This window comes from Pristis pectinata, chromosome 13 (genome assembly GCF_009764475.1).
Source record: "Pristis pectinata isolate sPriPec2 chromosome 13, sPriPec2.1.pri, whole genome shotgun sequence".
NCBI classification, from domain to species: domain Eukaryota; kingdom Metazoa; phylum Chordata; class Chondrichthyes; order Rhinopristiformes; family Pristidae; genus Pristis; species Pristis pectinata.
The window spans coordinates 17320329-17338841 of NC_067417.1; the positions used below are offsets into that span (position 1 = coordinate 17320329).

Here is an 18513-nt window from a genome sequence, read left to right on the forward strand (position 1 = left end):
TTCAAACCTTTTGTTGGTCATTAACAAATTCAAACCCAACGCCAAAGGTCACAGTACTAATGCACTGTACCGTCTAGAGCTTTGATTCTCTTTAACTTTACTTTTCTGTGTATAGCAACAAGAAATTACTTTAAGGTGCCTGCAATTTGCAATTGACATACCAAAGGAGGATTGCACTAGTTCTCCCAAGTGGAAGGACAGTAGCACCTTAAGAGATGCAGGAAAAATTAACTGCTTTGATTCCATTCCAAACAATGTCATGTTGAAAAATGCCAAACAAGCGGTATTTGATGCAAAAAGTTCTTTAAATATATAAATTTTGTGTGCACAAAATATCTTAATTACCATGTTGACAGATGCTGAAGTGGAGTCTCGGTCAAACATGTTTTGCCCAGTTTCACTTGGCCATACTTCTAGAGAGAGAACCAAACATGGCAATCTCAGAGTTGTTTCTGAGAAACTGCAGAGTAGGTCTGTTGAAGCTTAAAATCAGAGGGGATCAAGTTCATGCAGAGGACTGTAGAGATCTCATCACAAAGAGCTGTACATATCAGGTTAAGTACATTTCAAAATCTGAATGCAAATCTCTCTCTCTCTCGCTCCACATTTGTCCTCGCTATTTTGAAAAACTGTACAATGTTGTTTCTATCTATTTTGCCTTGATCCTTCCTTTCAAACAACCTTTATCAACAATAAATAAACTGCTGGAGGAAGACAGCAGGTCGAGCAGCATCCGTGGTGTGAAAGGACAGATGCTGCTCAACCCGTTCTTCCAGAAGATTGTTTGTTGCTCCAGATTCCAGCATCTGCAGTCTCTTGTATCTCCAACTCTTATCAACAAACCCTGTTCCAAGCAAAGGAAGTAGACTCAATTTTTGAAGTCTTTCCTGCAACCTAAACCAGACAACATGCTTGTGGATCTGCTGTGGCCTCGACTTCTTCAGCATCCTTCACATGATGTGGAACTGAATGCTTTGGTACTCCAAATGTGGTCTTATTAATATATACATTCTTGTACTTCAAAAACATGAAACTCAAGAAAATTGTGTTAAGTCTTGAAGGAATTATATTACTTAATGATCTAATGAATTAGGCAATTAAGAAGAAATCTGTTCTTGATGGGTAATTAGTTCATCATTGTATCTACCAGCAGGTGTTGGGAAGACTGCTGCCCTCCATTATTCTTGAATCTCATGCCATTCCAAACTCTGCCAGCTACTTTGGTTGGTAATAAGATGTGTAAAAGACATTGTGAGAGCTTAAAGCGTGTTTGGGCAAATGTTTCCCTTTAATGTGATTTCACGTTATCTAGTCTGCACATACAGAAAGTTGTTTCACTCTGCTGATTATAAGGCTTCAAAGCAAATTGAGTGTGCCCAGCAACACTGACAATGAAAAACTGCCTGCAATTTGATATGAATTAGCAATTTTAGGAGGCATGAGAATTGTTATTTGCATCAATAGAAAACATCACATGATATTATAGAAAATGTTCCTTTGATGCTGGCATTGTGGCATATTAGTAGGAAATATCACGTCAACCTGATGAAAGGCCTGCTGGCAAATGAAAAATTATTTAAAATATTAGCAAATCTCCTAAGTGTTCTATACCTCTTAATCTCTCATTTTTCTGTTTTTTCAGATGTGGCTCCAATTACTTGGGGGAATAATTAAATAGATCAAAACTACAAGAAAGACTTCAGCCTTTTGATATGGTCCAGTATATTAGGGACACTTTTCTAAGGAGGCTGCAATACAGTGCAGTGAGTAAATTGTTTGCAGATCAGATACAATGTTTAAAAGACAAGACAGTTATCTAATAACAAATCTACTAGAATTCCATGCTTTACTTTCCCCTTTGACTTAACAATGTATAATATATGAAAGAAACCTGTTTAAGATGTTACAGCAAGTTTGGTTATAGGCAATATATATTTAATATTGTTAATCTTTGAAATATGATGTAGATGACACTCGCTAGTTCTGTAAATGATAATAGAGAGTCATACATTACAATAAAGACCTGTTCATTACCTCCCAAAAAGTTGCCACCCTTTATAATACTGAATATGCAGAAGTTTCCAGGGTCTCCACCCAAAACCTTTACAATAAGTAAAGCATATTTTCAAGCAGATTAAGGCTCACAGCTGACATCATTACAGCACCAACATAATATTTTCTCATTTTTACATTAGCATTTCTTACCATTTCATTGAGTGATACAGCATGGAAATAGGTCAGTCGGCCAATGAGACTGTGCTGAACATCAAGCACCCATTTACACTAATCCTACACTATTTTCATCTTACTTGTCCCAGATTCTACCACTCAGCTACACACTAGGGGCAATTTATTGTGACCATTTAACCCATCAAACAATTTCTGAACATCAGAAGAAATCTATAATAATTATAAACAAACCTGTATTGTGAATACATACCCAATGATAAATGTACTGAGATTATCCAAAATTAGTTTATGTTGACAAGAATTGCACTCTCTATCTGTATGAGGTGAATCTCAAAGGTGCAAAGGACAGTGCTCTAACTCGTCTAGCTATGTAGAAACAAAACTACAAAACTATCACAAAAATCAAAACTTCAACATGTTCAAAATTATTATGTGGATGCGAATAAAGACATGTAAAAGATAAAAATAAAGATGGAAAGAATCCTTTCCATCAAGGTGGCTTCTATCAAGAGCGAAAACGAACCCACTGCCCCACTTTCTCCCCAAGGATCTGATCTATTTTCATGGTTTCAATTATGTATTTAATTTTTTCTCAAGATGGAGTGGTCTCTGTAATCAATTACCCCTAAGTTATTTTTCAACAAAGTATGTACTTCCTTTATCCATAACCTTGAAGAGTACAAGCAATTAAAATGAGGAAGCTGCTGGGTATTACTGGGCAGGAATATTTTGCATGGCAAGTCCAGGGTTCGTGCTACACTATAATGGGCTCTAGCTTTGGAGGAACACCAAGTGATAGAAGATAGGATTATCAACATATTCATTTTTAATTCTGTCACAGGGTTATCAACCTGAAATATTAGTTGTTTCTCTTTCATAGAATTGGCCTGACCTGCAGAGTATTTCCAGCATTTTCTGTTTTTTAATTTAGATTCCTAACATTTGCAGTTTTTTTAAATTTTCATATTCATTTTTCAGTTATTCTTAAATAAGCAGAATTGCTTTTCCTTAAATAAGAAGAATTGCTTTTGAACCCTTAAGATGTTACAACACAGGTAACCCAGTTCTGATTAAAGGTCACAGAATTGAAATGTTTACTGATTCTCTTTCCTTAGATGCTGTCAGACTTGCAGAATTTTTCCAGCATTTTCAGTTTTTGTTTCAGATTTTCAGCATATTTGTTTTTTTTTGATTTTCAAACTCTGAACATTGTTTATTTTTACATGAAAGTCTATTTTTCTACCATCTTAGGTGTTGCGTTATGAAGGCAAAAGTCACTGAGATACTGTAGGTTTTCAATAAAAGATCAAAAAAAAATTCAGGATGCATGTCCATGCTCCCAGTGCAGTTCAAGGGTTCAACAATTTGGCATGATCAAAGAAAGTGAGGTTCAGAGAAAGTTCTTGCAAGGACTGCTGGGGTTAAGTGCTTTGTTACTCAGGATTTTGGACTTGAATGGTTTCCTTCCATGCTTTTAACTTCTGTTTTTCCATCCTGTTCCCTTGAAACTTGCAATCTTAAAAATAGTGAATCTAATGGTTGTGTACAATCTCTGCATCAATATTGTAGTCCATAATTGGTGAACTACTGAAGCATTCAACATCATTTTCTTAGACACAAAATTAAGTATGGCAGACCTGAATAATTATTTTGGCTTGTATTGGACAAACAGTGCTTATATACAACTTCTATACTTCAAAAGCTGAATTTTATAGATACTAAACTCAGTTTTAGTTTGTAACATCTATGCTCAAGGATGACTTTCAAGTTTTTAATGGTTAATCACTGCAGACACCTTATACAGTGGCATGCAAAAGTTTGGGCACCCCTGGTCGAAATTTTTGTTACTGTGAATAGCTAAGCAAATAAAAGATGACCTGATTTCCAAAAGGCATAAAGTTAAAGATAACACATTTCTTTAATATTTTAAGCAAGGTTATTTTTTTATTTCCATCTTTTACAGTTTCAAAATAACAAAAAAGGAAAAGGGCCCGAAGCAAAAGTTTGGGCACCCTGCATGGTCAGTACTTAGTAACACCCACCTTGGCAAGTATCACAGCTTGTAAATGCTTTCTGTAGCCAGCTAAGGGTCTTTCAATTCTTGTTTGGGGGATTTTTGCCCATTCTTCCTTGTAAAATACTTCTAGTTCTTAGAGATTCTTGGGCCATCTTGCATTCACTGCTCTTTTGAGGTCTATCCACAGATTTTCAATGATGTTTAGGTCGGGGGACTGTGAGGGCCATGGCAAAACCTTCAGCTTGTGCCCCTTGAGGTAGTCCATTGTGGATTTTGAGGTGTTTAGGATCGTTATCCTGTTGTAGAAGCCATCCTCTTTTCATCTTCAGCATTTTTTTTATATAGACGGTGTGATGTTTGCTTCCAGAATTTGCTGGTATTTAATTGAATTCATTCTTCCCTCTACCAGTGAAATGTTCCCCGTGCCACTGGCTGCAACACAAGCCCAAAGCATGATCGATCCATCCCCTGTGCTTAATAGTTGGAGAGGTGTTCTCTTCATGAAATTCTGCACCCTTTTTTCTCCAAACTTTCCTGCATCCTCACCAGAAAATTCAGCATCAGATGTTTGCAAAGGAACATCTAAACAAGCCTGATGCATTTTGGAAACAAGTCCTGTGGAATGATGAAGTTAAAAAAGAACTTTATGGCCGCAGGTGAGCAAAGGTATGTTTGGAGAGAAAAGGGTGCAGAATTTCACAAAAAGAACACCTCTCTAACTGTTAAGCACAGGGGTGGATCAGTCATGCTTTGGGCTTGTGTTGCAGCAGTGGCACGGGGAACATTTCACTGGTAGAAGGAAGAATTAATTTGATTAAATACCAGCAAATTCTGGAAGCAAGCATCACACCGTCTGTAAAGAAGCTGAAGATGAAAAGAGGATGGCTTCTACAACAGGATAACAAGCCTAAACACACCTCAAAATCCACAATGAACTACCTCAAGAGTCACAAGCTGAAGGTTTTGCCATGGCCCTCACAGTCCCCCGACCTAAACATGATCGAAAATCTGTGGATAGACCTCAAAAGGGCAGTGCATGCAAGATGGCCCAAGAATCTCACAGAACTAGAAGTCTTTTGCAAGGAAGAATGGGTGAAAATCCCCCAAACAAGAATTGAAAGACTCTTAGCTGGCTGCAGAAAGCGTTTACAAGCTGTGATACTTGCCAATGTGGGTGTTACTAAGTACTGACCATGCAGGGTGCCCAAACTTTTGCTTCAGGCCCTTTTCCTTTTTTGTTATTTTGAAACTGTAAAAGATGGAAATAAAAAAATAACCTTGCTTAAAATATTAAAGAAATGTGTTATCTTTAACTTTATGCCTTTTGGAAATCAGGTCATCTTTTATTCGCTTAGCTATTCACAGTAACAGAAATTTTGACCAGGGGTGCCCAAACTTTTGCATGTCACTGTATATTAATACTGCTTTTTTTAAAAGATGCATATATTCTTTGATGCCATTTTGAGTAGAAATAAGTGTGAGGCTCTTATTGTGTACAACATTAGAGACTAGAGTATTGCTCGAGTCTAGACATTTCTGAGTAATGAGTTGGTGATTAGCCACCCATGAATTTGATAATTTGATCCTGGAATCATTTGATTAAGTGTCCAGAATTGGGATCTGTAACAAGACTAAAAGAACATTGTGCTCATTAAATCATGTGCATTCATTATAACAGGAATGACTGGTTGAATTTCAAATGAAATATTCCAGAAGTTGCGTACTTCAAATGTTCCACTGAAATTTAGTCTCAGTGCCCCAGTCTTAATAATCCTAAAAATGTGGTCAGAACTCCAATTCCCTGGAATATTAGTGAGCAAAGCAACCCTCTCAACTGATCTACCATGGATGCTTATTGACTCGAAACTCAATACTTTCTGCTCTCATCCTCAAACAAACTGGTACAGAGCAAGCCAAATATGATACACTCTGCACCAATCAAGCAGAATCTGAATGAAAAATCAAATCAGTTTCTGTGCATGTGGGAAGGGACTAATTGTCATTAACCCAAAATAATAACCCAAGTTTCCATCGAGGGACATCACCTGATGAAGCTTCTGTTTTTATGTTATTGTGCATTAACCTTGTTTGAAAAATAATTAGAGATACATCTATCACTAGATCTAAGAAAAGTCTAGCTGAGCTATACTTATTATGTCAGTTCCATCAGGAATAATTAGTGATCTTTAATAGCAGATAAATTGGCCGTAGTTAAGATGCAAGATCCCTCTCTTTCTTCTTAGTGAGCAGAAATGCAACCTGGGAACAATGCTTTGGTTTCAATGTAATGAAATATTTCAACATATATAGTGTTTCAGGAACTTTGTAAATAAGTATTATTCATTTATGGGGCAAGGCTATCACTGGCAAGACCAACATTTATTGCCCATCTCCATTTGTCATTGGTGGTGAGCCAAGTCTGCCTGTTGAAAGACATTCAAGGATTTAGACTGAGTGACGATGGAGGTTGCATCTCTAAGCAGGTATGACAATAGGAACAGGAAAGAAATTTGCAAGTGGTAGTTTTCCCACATGCCTGCTTCTTTTGTTCACCTGGAAGGTAAAAGTTATGAGTTTGAGAGCTGCTGTCATAGTGCCCTTTGATAGAACAATGGCAGATGGTACACCCTGCAGCTGCTTGTGAAGGATTGGAAGGAGGTTGCCATTCAAGTGGGCTGCTTTGTCCTGAATGGTGTTCAGCATCTTGAGTGTCATTGAAACTGCACTAATCCAGGCAAGCAGAGTATTGCAACATATTCCTGACTTGTGCCTCGATGATGGTGAAAGGTTTAGGAGTCAGGGGATAAGTCACTCACCAAAGGAGACCCACATTTTACCTCCTATTGTAAGATCATATTTATGTGGCTGGTACAGTAGAGTTTCTAGTCAATGGCACCTTCCAGGATATTGATTTGGGGAATGGTTAGATGCTCTCTCTCATTGGAGATGGTCTTTCTTAGCCAATTTTGTAGTGCAAATGCTACTTGCCACCTAATATCCTATGACTGAATGTTGTCTTAGGTTTTGCTGCCTGTAGAGTGCTTGATTTTCATATCTCCATTTCTGACATTATGATGGATGAAAATTCATTGATGAAGCAGCTGAAGACTCGTCGGTGAAGGACAATACCCTGAAGAACTTCTGCAGTGCTGTCCTGCAGTTGAGATGATTTCCTTTGTAAAGACACAAACATCCTTCTGTGCACAATACATAACTACTATGGCTGAAGAGTTTTTTCCTTGATTTTCATTGACTATGGTTTGGCAGGCCTCCTCGTTGTAACATTGGGTCAAATGTTAACTTTATGTCAACTCACCTCAGGAGTTCAGCTCTTTGGTCTGTGTTTGAACCAATGCTGCAATGAGGTCTGGGGTTGAATGGTCCTGGCAAAACCCAATTGAACAATAGTAAATAAGCCTTGCTTGGCAGTTCTGTCGACATCAACCTGCTGATGATTATCAGCAGACCAAAGGGATGAAAACTAGCTTTATTAGATTTATACTGTTTTAAGTGGATAGGTCATACCTGGGCAATTTTCCACATTGTTGGGTTGTAGCATTACTAGAACAGCTTGACTACAGATTTGTCTGATTCCAGACTGCAGCACTTCAACCAAAAAGTTGCCTGGTCCCATAGTCTCTGCTGTATCCTGTGTTCTCAGCCGATTCTTGATATCACGTGGAGTGAAATTAATTGATTGAAAAATGGTTTCTCTGATGGTGGCAACTTCCACAGAAGCCAAGACAGAGTACACTTCTAACTTAAGGTGAATGCAAATATGTCAGCCTCGACTTGGGACTTGTGTGCTGCCATCATTGAAGATGGGGTGTAATTGGACCCATCTGCACCCATTAGCCATTTAAATAGATCACCCCTATCAAGTCATAGAGTCATAGAGCACTGCAGCACAGAAACAGGCCCTTCTGCCCATCCAGTCCATGCCGGCCTAGTTTTCTGCCTAGTCCCATCTACCTGCACCCAGACCATAGCCCTCCCTACCTTTCTCATACATGTACCTATCCAAATTTCTCTTAAATGTTACAACTGAACCTGCATCCATCACTTCCACTGGCAGCTTCTTCCACACTCGCACCACTCTCTGAGTGAAGTAGTTCCCCCTCAGATTCCCCTTAAATATTTCACCTTTTATCCTAAACCTATGGCTTCTAGTTCTAGTCTCACCCAACCTGAGGGCAAAAAGCCTGAATGCATTCACCCTATCTATACCCCTCATAATTTTGTATACTTCTATAATAGAACCATAGAACAATACAGCACAATATAGGCCCTTCGGCCCACCATGTTGTGCTGACCTTCAAACCACACCTAAGACTATCTAACCCCTTCCTCCCACATATCCCTCTATCTTAAATACCTCCATATACCTATCTAACAATCTCTTGAACTTGTCCAATGTATCAGCCTCCACCACTACCCCAGGCAGCGCATTCCATGCACCAACCACTCTCTGGGTGAAAAACCTCCCTCTGACATCTCCCTTGAACTTCCCACCCCATTACCTTAAAGCCATGCCCTCTTGTATTGAGCATTGGTGCCCTGGGAAAGAGGCGCTGGCTGTCCACTCTCTCCTCTTAATATTTTGTATACCTCTATCATGTCTCCCCTTATCCTCCTCCTCTCCAATGAGTAAAGCCCTAGCTCCTTTAGTCTCTCCTCATAATCCATATTTTCTAATCCAGGCAGCATCCTGGTAAATCTCCTCTGCACCCTCTCCAACGCCTCCACATCCTTCCTATAATGAGGTGACCAGAACTGGACATAGTACTCTATGTGTGGTCTAAACAGAGTTTTTTAAACTGCATCATTACTTCGTGGCTCTTAAACTCGATCCCATAACTTATGAAAGCTAACACCCCATAAGCTTTCTTAACTACCCTATCCACCTGTGAGGCAACCTTCAGGGATCTGTGGATATGAACCCCCAGATCCCTCTGCTCCTCCACACTGCCCAGAATCCTGCCATTTACCTCGTATCCTGCCTTGGAGTTTGTCCTTCCAAAGTGTACCACCTCACACTTCTCCAGATTGACTCAATCTGCCACTTGTCAGCCCAGCTCTGCATCCTATCAATATCCCTCTGTAAGCTTCAACAGCCCTCCACACTATCCACAACACCACCGATCTTTGTGTCATCGGCAAACTTGCTAACCCACCCTTCCACCCCCTCATCTAAGTCATTAATAAATATCACAAAAAGTAGAGGTCCCAGAACTGATCCCTGTGAGACACCACTAGTCACAGCCCTCCAATCTGAATGCACTCCCTCCACCACAACCCTCTGCTTTCTACAGGCAAGCCAACTCTGAATCCACACGGCCAAGCATCCCTGGATCCCTATGGCCTCTGACCTTCTGAAGAAGCCTATCATGCGGAACATTGTCAAACGCCTTACTAAAATCCATGTAGACCACATCTACTGCACTACCCTCATCAATCTTCCTGGTCACCTCCTCAAAGAACCCTACCAGGCTTGTGAGGCAAGATCTTCCCTTCACAAAGCCATGCTGGCTGTCCCTAATCAGTCCATGATTCTCTAAATGCTCATAGATCCTATTTCTTAGAACCCTTTCCAACAGCTTACCCACCACAGATGTAAGGCTCACTGGTCTGTAATTCCCTGGACTATCCCTACTAACTTTTTTGAATAAGGGGACAACATTTGCTACCCTCCAGTCCTCCGGTACCATCCCCGTGGACAACAAGGACTCAAAGATCCTAGCCAACAGTTCAGTAATCTCCTCCCTTGCCTCACGAAGCAGCTTGGGGAATATTCCGTCAGGCCCCAGGGACTTACCTGTCCTAATATTTTCTAACAGCTCCAACACATCCTCTCTCTTGATATCTACATACTCTAGAACATTACCCTCACCAACACTGTCCTCAGCGTCATCAAGACCCCTCTCCTTGGTGAATACTGAAGAGAAGTATTCATTGAGAACCTCACCCACTTCCACAGCTTCCAGGCACATCTTCCCACCATTGTCTTTAATCGGACCTACTTTTACTCTAGCCAACCTTCTGCTCTTCACCTACGAGAGAAAAAAGCCTTGGGATTCTCCTTAACCTGACTCACCAAAGCCTTTTCATGTCCCCTTCTCGCTCTCCTCAGCCCCTTAAGTTCCTTCCTTGCTACTCTATATTCCCCACGAGCCCTGTCTGATCCTTGCTGCTTACACCTTATGTATGCTGCCTTCTTCTTCCTAACTAGTTTTTCCACCTCTCTCGTCACCCATGGTTCCTTCAACCTGCCATTCCTTCTCTGCCTCACCGGGACAAATTTATCCCTAACATCCTGCAAGAGATCCCTGAACATCGACCACATCTCCACAGTACATTTCCCTTCAAAAATGTCATCTCAATTTACACTCTCAAGTTCTCATCTTATAGCCTCATAATTTGCCTTTCCCCAATTAAATATCTTCCCATCCTTTTTGCTCCTATCTCTGTCCATGACAATGCTAAATGTTATTGAGCAGTGGTCACTGTCCCCCAAATGCTTACCCACCGATAGATATGTCACCTGACCCGGTTCATTACCTAAAACTAGATCTAATATGGCATTTCCTTTAGTTGGCCTGTCAACATACTGTGACAGGAATCCATTCTGGACACACTTAACAAACTCAGCGCCATCTAAACCTTTGGCACTAAGCAGGTGCCAATCAATATTTGGGAAGTTGAAGTCTTCCACAATAATAACCCTGTTATTTTCACATCTTTCCAAAATTTGCCTCCCAATCTGCTCCTCAGAATCCCTACTGCTCCTTTCTTTCTAACTTCCACCCATATTGACTCTAGAGAGGATCCTTCTACATTATCTACCCTTTCTGCAGCTGTAATAGTGTCCCTGACCAGTATCGCCACCCCTCCTCCTCTTCTCCCCCCCTCCCTATCCCTTTTAAAACACTGAAAACCAGGAATATTCAATATCCATTCCTGCCCTGGTGTCAGCCATGTCTCTGTAATATCCACAATATCATAGTCCCATGTATTTATCCAAGCTCTCAGTTCATCTCCCTTATTCCTGATGCTTCTTGCACTTAAGTAAATGCACTTTAACCCATCCACCTTACTACTTTTATAGCCTGCACTCTGCTTCTCCTTCCTCAAAGCCTCTCTACCTGTTACATCTGACTTTTCCCCATCCCCTTCTTCCTCTGACCTACTCCTCCGGTTCCCATCCCCCTCGTAAACTAGTTTAAACCCTCCCAAACCACCCTAGCAAACCTGGCCGCAAGGATATTGGCCCCCCTCAGGTTCAGGTGTAACCTGTCCTCTCTGTACAGGTCCCACCTTCCCCAGAAGAGATCCCAATGATCCAAAAATCTAAAACCTTCCCTCCTGCACCAACTTCTCAGCCACGCATTTATTTGCCATCTCCTCCTATTCCTACCTTCACTATCGCGTAGCACTGGCAGCAATCCTGAGATTGCTACCCTTGAGGTCCTGTTCTTCAGCCTTCTGCCTAGCTCCCTAAGCTCACTTTTCAGGACTTCATCCCTCTTCCTACCTATGCCGTTGGTACCAACATGAACCACGACTTCTGGCTGTTCTCCTTCCCGTTCAAGAATTCTGTGGACCTGATCAGTGACATCCCGGACCCTGGCACCTGCAAGGCAACATACCATCTGGGACTCATGCTCACTGCCACAGAACCTCCTATCTGTTTCCCTGACTGTTGAGTCCCCTATCACTACTGCCTTCCTCTTCTTCTCCCTTCCCTTCTGAGCAGCAGGACCAGTCCCAGTGCCAGAGACCTGGCTACTGCTGCTTGATCTCTGCAAGTCATCCCCCTCAACAGCCTCCAAAGTGGAAAACCTGTTATTGAGGGGAACAGCCTCTGGGGTCCTCTGCACTATCTGCCTGTTCGTTTTCTTTTTCCTTTTCTCTCCCTGACAGTCACCCTTCTATCTACCTGCTCTAAGGGGGGTGACTGTCTCCTGATGTACAGCAGCTACATAACTCTCCCCCTCCCTGATGCTCCACAGTGTTTGAAGCTGCAACTCCAGCTCATCAATTTTGAGCCGAAGTTCCTCCAGCCTCAAGCACTTACTGCAGACGTGGTCATCGTGGACCACAGCAAGATCCACGAGCTCCCACATCAAGCAGCTGCAGCACACCACCATGTCCTCCATCTGAACTAATTCTTTTCTCCCCTACCTAGTTTTTTTCCTACTGAAAAATTTATGACAGGTAAAACCTTACCTTTACTTACCAGCTACTCTCCCACCTTGCCCCTTTACGCCGAAGCCCCTTGAGCCAAAGCCCAAAACACTCTGCTCCCACTCACTCCACTGCCTGCTCTGACGCTGCCCGCTGGATATGGCAGTCGTCTTTTTAAACTGTGCTCACGCTTCCGACTGACGTCACACACCTGCGCAGTTACTCCCCGCTATCCCCGAAACCGTTAGAGAAAACAAACACTAATGTCTTGGGAACTCCTTGGCTGCTCACCTCTCGCTCCCGATCGAGATGTGATAGGGATGTTTAGCTCTGCCTGCTAATTTGCTGTTTAGCACGAATGAAGTCCCGTTTTGTATCATTGCCAGGTCAGCAACTCAGTTTGAGGTATGTGTGGCATTGCTCCCAGCATGACTTCCAATATGAACTCGAGCTGGTTCCTTGACTTGGCAATTATACTGAATTATGTGAAACATTGACTGAACATCCATTCAAATTGTCAAATTTAGATTTTATCTTCTGCTCCCATTGTTAACAAAACTGTGCTGCCTCCCATCTTCTAAAATGGAATAAATATGCAAGATGTAGATTATCTACAGGCCAGGATAAAATCTACTGTCACTTTTCACAAAAATAAATGCCTTCAGCCAGTAATTTAATAACACCCACTGGCACTTGAACTGAATCACGAAAGAAAATATAAATACAGAGTTCATTTCATTCCCATCATTGCAAAGCAATGGGAAAGCAATCTTATTTGTGCAAATAAGACTATAAACTACAATTCCAAGATAAAGCAACTACTCAAAAACAGAATCAGCATCACTGTCTTTTGTTGGGTCACTGATTTTCCACTTTTCACCCTAAATGGAATAAACATTAAGTAAATATAAAGCAAATAGTGACATGAGTAACCAGCACAAATTCAACTCACAGTTCAAGCATCAAAACGAAGACACATTCTTTTTGTCCCACTTCATGTTGTTTTAAAAACTGTACAAAACAGAATTTGCAATATTAGCCTCCAGATATTAAAGTAAATTTTAGTATTCTCAGCAGTTTTTTTTTCCAATCGCTATGATTTTTTTGATAGCTGCGTATTTTGTGTCAGAATTGTTTTTAGCCTCAACAGTAAAAAAAAATGCCTAAAAGTGTCATGTTGGCTTTCACGTTGGATGGATTTGTAACTGCAGGACTAGTTTGATCTTCAAGCTGTTGTGCATGATTTGATTAAACAGGAGTTACTATGAGAGGCTGGAGAGAAGATAGAGAAATCCTTAAAGAAAATGAATAACAGTTTCCATGATGAGCAACCAATCAACAGTTTATGAGTGAACGACATTTAAAAATATGCTGGATTATTATAGCAATTTATTGCAGTCAAAAAAATTCAAAATATCATTTACTTCTCAGTGAATTGGTAAGACCTCAGCCTACTGTGAGACAACACAGTATTCAAAGAATCCGCAATTTACAAGCATTTTCCTGTACTTCATCTCTTTCCTCACTGTTGTTCAGTCACATAATTCTCTCACTGAGTTCTTTCATCTTGCCATCTTTCCATCTGAGATGAATCATAATATTTTGTCAATGGTTAGAGATTAGGAAGTGTGGAGGAGCAAATGAAAAGGTTCAATGTACACAAATCTCAAAAGGTATAAAAGGCAATGAAATTGGCTAATGGAATGTTGTCCTTCAACATGAGGGATTGGAATTCTGAAAGAAAAGTCATGATGTTCAAGTCATATTGAACCCATCTGGCATATTGAGTTCACTCAGGCTGCCAAAATTCAAATATTTGTATGGTAATTGGATTACACTGCACTTTTTTTTGGTTCTATGCAATTTTTAAACAGTTTTAACCTGGAGTAAATCATGTCAGCCACTATTTCTGGGTTAAATCTCACCAGTGACCTGCCACTTTCCATCATGGGTCACCTTCGCAATTCCAACGTAATTAAAATTTTGCTAAAATTCATCCTATTATTTCAAACTGGTAATTGTGAAGAATATTTTTGTCAGCATATTTTATCCTAAAATACTCTAATTTGATCATTTTCATTAACAATATTTGTGTTCAAGAGGATGCTTGTTTCTACAGATATAAATATCCTGGCTATGTGATTTGAGAAGCAATCACATTTTTAAATTCCTCGTGGTCTTTGCACCTTCAGGGACATGGGTTATGGAACTAAATAGGACCTTGATTTGATTTTATTTCAACACGAAGAAAGTCTACAGTTTACAACATTTTCTACAGATCACACATGATCAAAATGTACAGGAACAGCACTGTCTTGCCAGATTGTTAGATAACCTGTGAACAAGTCCGAAACAATTTTGGTCCCAGCACCTGAACAAATGACAAAAGAAACTGACCAAAGCTAACCAACCTCTGCTTTCTTCCCCTTACTCCTAATCCTTCTTACTACAAGATCAATAACAACATCCAAAATACCTAGATTACTTCTTTGCACATCTTGGATTGGGCCTGACTCTCTCAGCAGGCCACTTACTTCTCAATGATTCATGTGGCCCACTTATTCATAATTTTCACCCCAACGAGCCTTGCTACTGATCAGTTTCCACTTGAATTTAAATGTAAACCCAGTTTCAACCCAGTGAATCCAAACCAATGGAAGAATGCTAGTTTTAAGGTCATGCTCATGCATGGTGTAAGTGTAAGGCTGCTCTTAAAATCTCTCTAGGGTACTGATCACTGGCTAAATGGGTGATTATAAATACAAAGCAGCAAAGTCAACTGCCATAATTCTTACCCATCCAATAGCTTTTGGGAACGGTCCTCTTTGATTTTCAGGGAACGAAATTGGAGGAGCTATTAAAGATCGTTTACTTCTGTGCAGAATAGAGTTGTTTCCAATCCTCATGGCCTCCTTTAGACAGAAAAGTCAAGCAGAGGAATTTATTAGAAAATGTACATGTATCAAACATTTTAAAAGAGTTATATAATCAGAATTATTGTCACAGTTATTTAATGTTTGGCAGTTTTAATCAGGAGTACAATTTTCAAACCAAACAAAAAGAAACTTGAAGAAAACACAAGAGACTGCAGGTACTGGAATCCGGAGCAACAAACAATCTGCTGGAGGAATTCAACGGGTCGAGCAGCATCTGTGGGGGGGAAAGGAATTGTCGACATTTCAGGTTGAAACCCTGCATCAGGACTGAGAGTGGAGAGGGGAGTTAGCCAGTATAAAGAGGAGCGGGCGAGTGGTGAAACAGGAGTCCAAGGTGATTGATGAACTGAGGAGGCGTGAAGGATGGCAGGCAGGTCAAGCCAGGTGGGGGATGGGAGGGGCGGAGTTGGGAGACAGAGGCAGGTGGATGATGCATGGAGGCAGAGAATAGAAAAAGGAGAGACAGATGAAGTGAGGTTGGGAGAAGGGAGGGTGAAGGTGGAGACAGCTGCTGGAGGGTGATAAGCAAGAATATAAAGGCTACCACTGCTGGAATCTGATAAATAAGGGAGGTGATAATAGGAACCATAAGGGAAGAGATGAATGGCAGATGGAACCAGAACCAGATGGGGGAGGACAGAGAGGTGGGGAAGCCGGATAGAACCAGAAAAGAAGGTGGGGGGGGGGGCAAAACTTGAAGAAAACTGTCCCACAGAATGCAACATGTACTTTTCAATTGAATACCAACATTTTCTTCATACAAGTTGCCATTACACTGATTTTCAATTATTGGAACTTTACATTGTGTCTGTAGATAACAAGATATGCTTCCAAATAGAATATACTGTGGGGTAAGCAATGAAAAATATTTAAGCGTGATAATTCTGTTTTGATAGAGTGTTAAATTAGTTAGGCCTTTCAGATGAGGGTTGAGAGAACTTCAATATACATAAATGTTTATGTGCCAAGAAGTTAATTTAGAACACAAGAAATAGGAGTAGGCCATCTGGCCCATCAAGCCTGTGTCGCCATTCAATAAGATCATGGCTGATCTGGCCGTGGACTCAGATCCACCTATCTGCCTTTTCCCCATAACCCTTAATTCCCGTACAATGCAAAAATCTATTCGACCGTGTCTTAAATATATTGAATGAGGTAGCCTATACTGCTTCCCTGGGCAGAGAATTCCATAGATTCACTACTTTCTGGGAAAAGCAGTTTCTCCTCATTTCCGTCCTAAATCTACTCCCCCAAATCTTGAGGCTATGTCCCCCAGTTCTAGTCTCACCTACCAGTGAAAACAACCTTCCTGCCTCTATCTTATCTATCCCTTTGTAAAATTGAAAGAGTACAGAGGAGATTTACTAGAATGTTGCTGGGTCTTCAGGAGTTGAGTTACAGGGAAAGATTGAACAGGTTAGGACTTTATTCCTTGGAGTTTAGAAGAATGAGGGGAGATTTGATAGAAGTTTACAAAATTATGAGGGGTATAGACAGAGTTAATGCGAGTAGGCTCTTTCCACCTAGATTAGGAGAGATAAGTACGAGAGGACATGGCTTTAGGGTGAAAGGGGAAAAGTTTAGGGGGAACCTCTTCACTCAAAGCGTGGTGGGAGTATGGAACGGGCTGCCATCTGATGTAGTAAATGCAGGCTCACTCTTGAGTTTTAAGAATAAATTGGATAGATACATGGATGGGAGCGATCTGGAGGGTTATGGACAGGGTGCAGTTAAATGGGACTAGTGGAATACCATTTCGGCACAGACTAGAAGGGCCAAATGGCCTGTTTTCTGTGCTGTAGTGTTCTATGGTTCATAATTTTACATGTTTCTATAAGATCCCCTCTCATTTTTCTGAATTCCAGTGAGTATAGACCCAGGCGACTCAACCTCTCCTCTGAGGCTAATCCTCTCACCTCCGGAATCAACTTGGTGAGCCTCCTCTGCACCTCCTCCAAAGCCAGTATATCTTTCCTCAAGTAAGGAGACCAGAACCACATGCATTACTCCAGGTGCAGCCTCACCAGTACCTTGAACAGTTGCAGCATAATCCCCCCGCTCTTAAATTCAATCCCTCCAGCAATGAAGTCCAACATTCCATTTACCTTCTTGAAAACCCGTTGCACCTGCAAACCAACCTTTTGCGATTTATGCACAAGCACTCCCAAGTCCCTCTGCACAACAGCATGCTACAATCTTTCACCATTTAAATAAGAATCTGACCTTCTATTTTTCCTTCCAAAGTGGATGACCTTACATTTACCAACATTGTACTCCATCTGCCAGACCCTTGCCCACTCCACTTAACCTATCTGTATCTCTCTGCAGACTCTCCACATCCTCTGCACAATTTGCTTTTCCATTCAATTTAGTGTCATCAACAAACTTAGATACGCTACACTCGGTCCCTTCTTCCAAATTGTTAACGTATTTCATGAACAGTTGCGGGCCCGGCACCGACCCCTGCGGCACCCTACTCACCAAATGGTTGCCAACCAGAGGAACACCCATTTATCCCAACTCTGCCCTCATCTTCAAGTCTTCTCATTTACCTCATCTTCTTCAAATTACAATGGCCCAGACTGCATTAGACTGACCTGCTGTCCACACTCATCTTCCTCATGCTAGCACTGTGGCTGTGCTGCCTCCCACATTCCAAAGACATACGAGTTAGGAAGTTGTGGGCATGCTATGTTGGTGCCAGAAGTGTGGCGACACTTGCGGGCTGCCCCCAGAACACTCTACGCAAAAGATGTATTTCACTGTGTGTTTCAACGTACATGTGATTAATAAAGATAGCTTATCCTTATCTTATCCTCTTATCCTTTAAGCCCCATGTTCCACACCATTCCCTGAGTGGAGTGGGATGCAAATGGCCATCCAGGCTTTTGGATAATACATCCTGAGATTCCTACCCTATCACTGTAATAATGGCCTTTATAAGTAAGGACATCTAAAAACAGTTGAAATTTATTTAAAAATATAAATATGGTTTGGAGCAGAGTTGGTTCAGTGGTGGAGAGGGTGGGGTGGAAGGAAAATGGGCCCAAGAATGAAGCTAAATTTTTCACTTTTCACTAACCTACAGTCCTCCCAGATCAGAATGGTGACTAGATCCTAATGTCCTAGGAATACCAAATAATGGGCATGCCAAAACAATCTTCTCCAAGTTTCCCTGAAGTGTTG

At 41.1% G+C, this 18513-nt stretch overlaps 1 protein-coding gene across 1 annotated transcript in view; it reads right to left on the reverse strand.

Annotated features, from left to right (window-relative positions):
- cdh13 (cadherin 13, H-cadherin (heart)) overlaps positions 1–18513 on the reverse strand; it is a 578498-nt gene that overhangs the window by 485984 nt on the left and 74001 nt on the right. The window contains exon 3 of the mRNA XM_052028448.1: positions 15187–15303. Within this exon, the coding sequence (XP_051884408.1) occupies positions 15187–15303 (117 nt within the window). The remainder of the gene's footprint in view (positions 1–15186; positions 15304–18513) is intronic.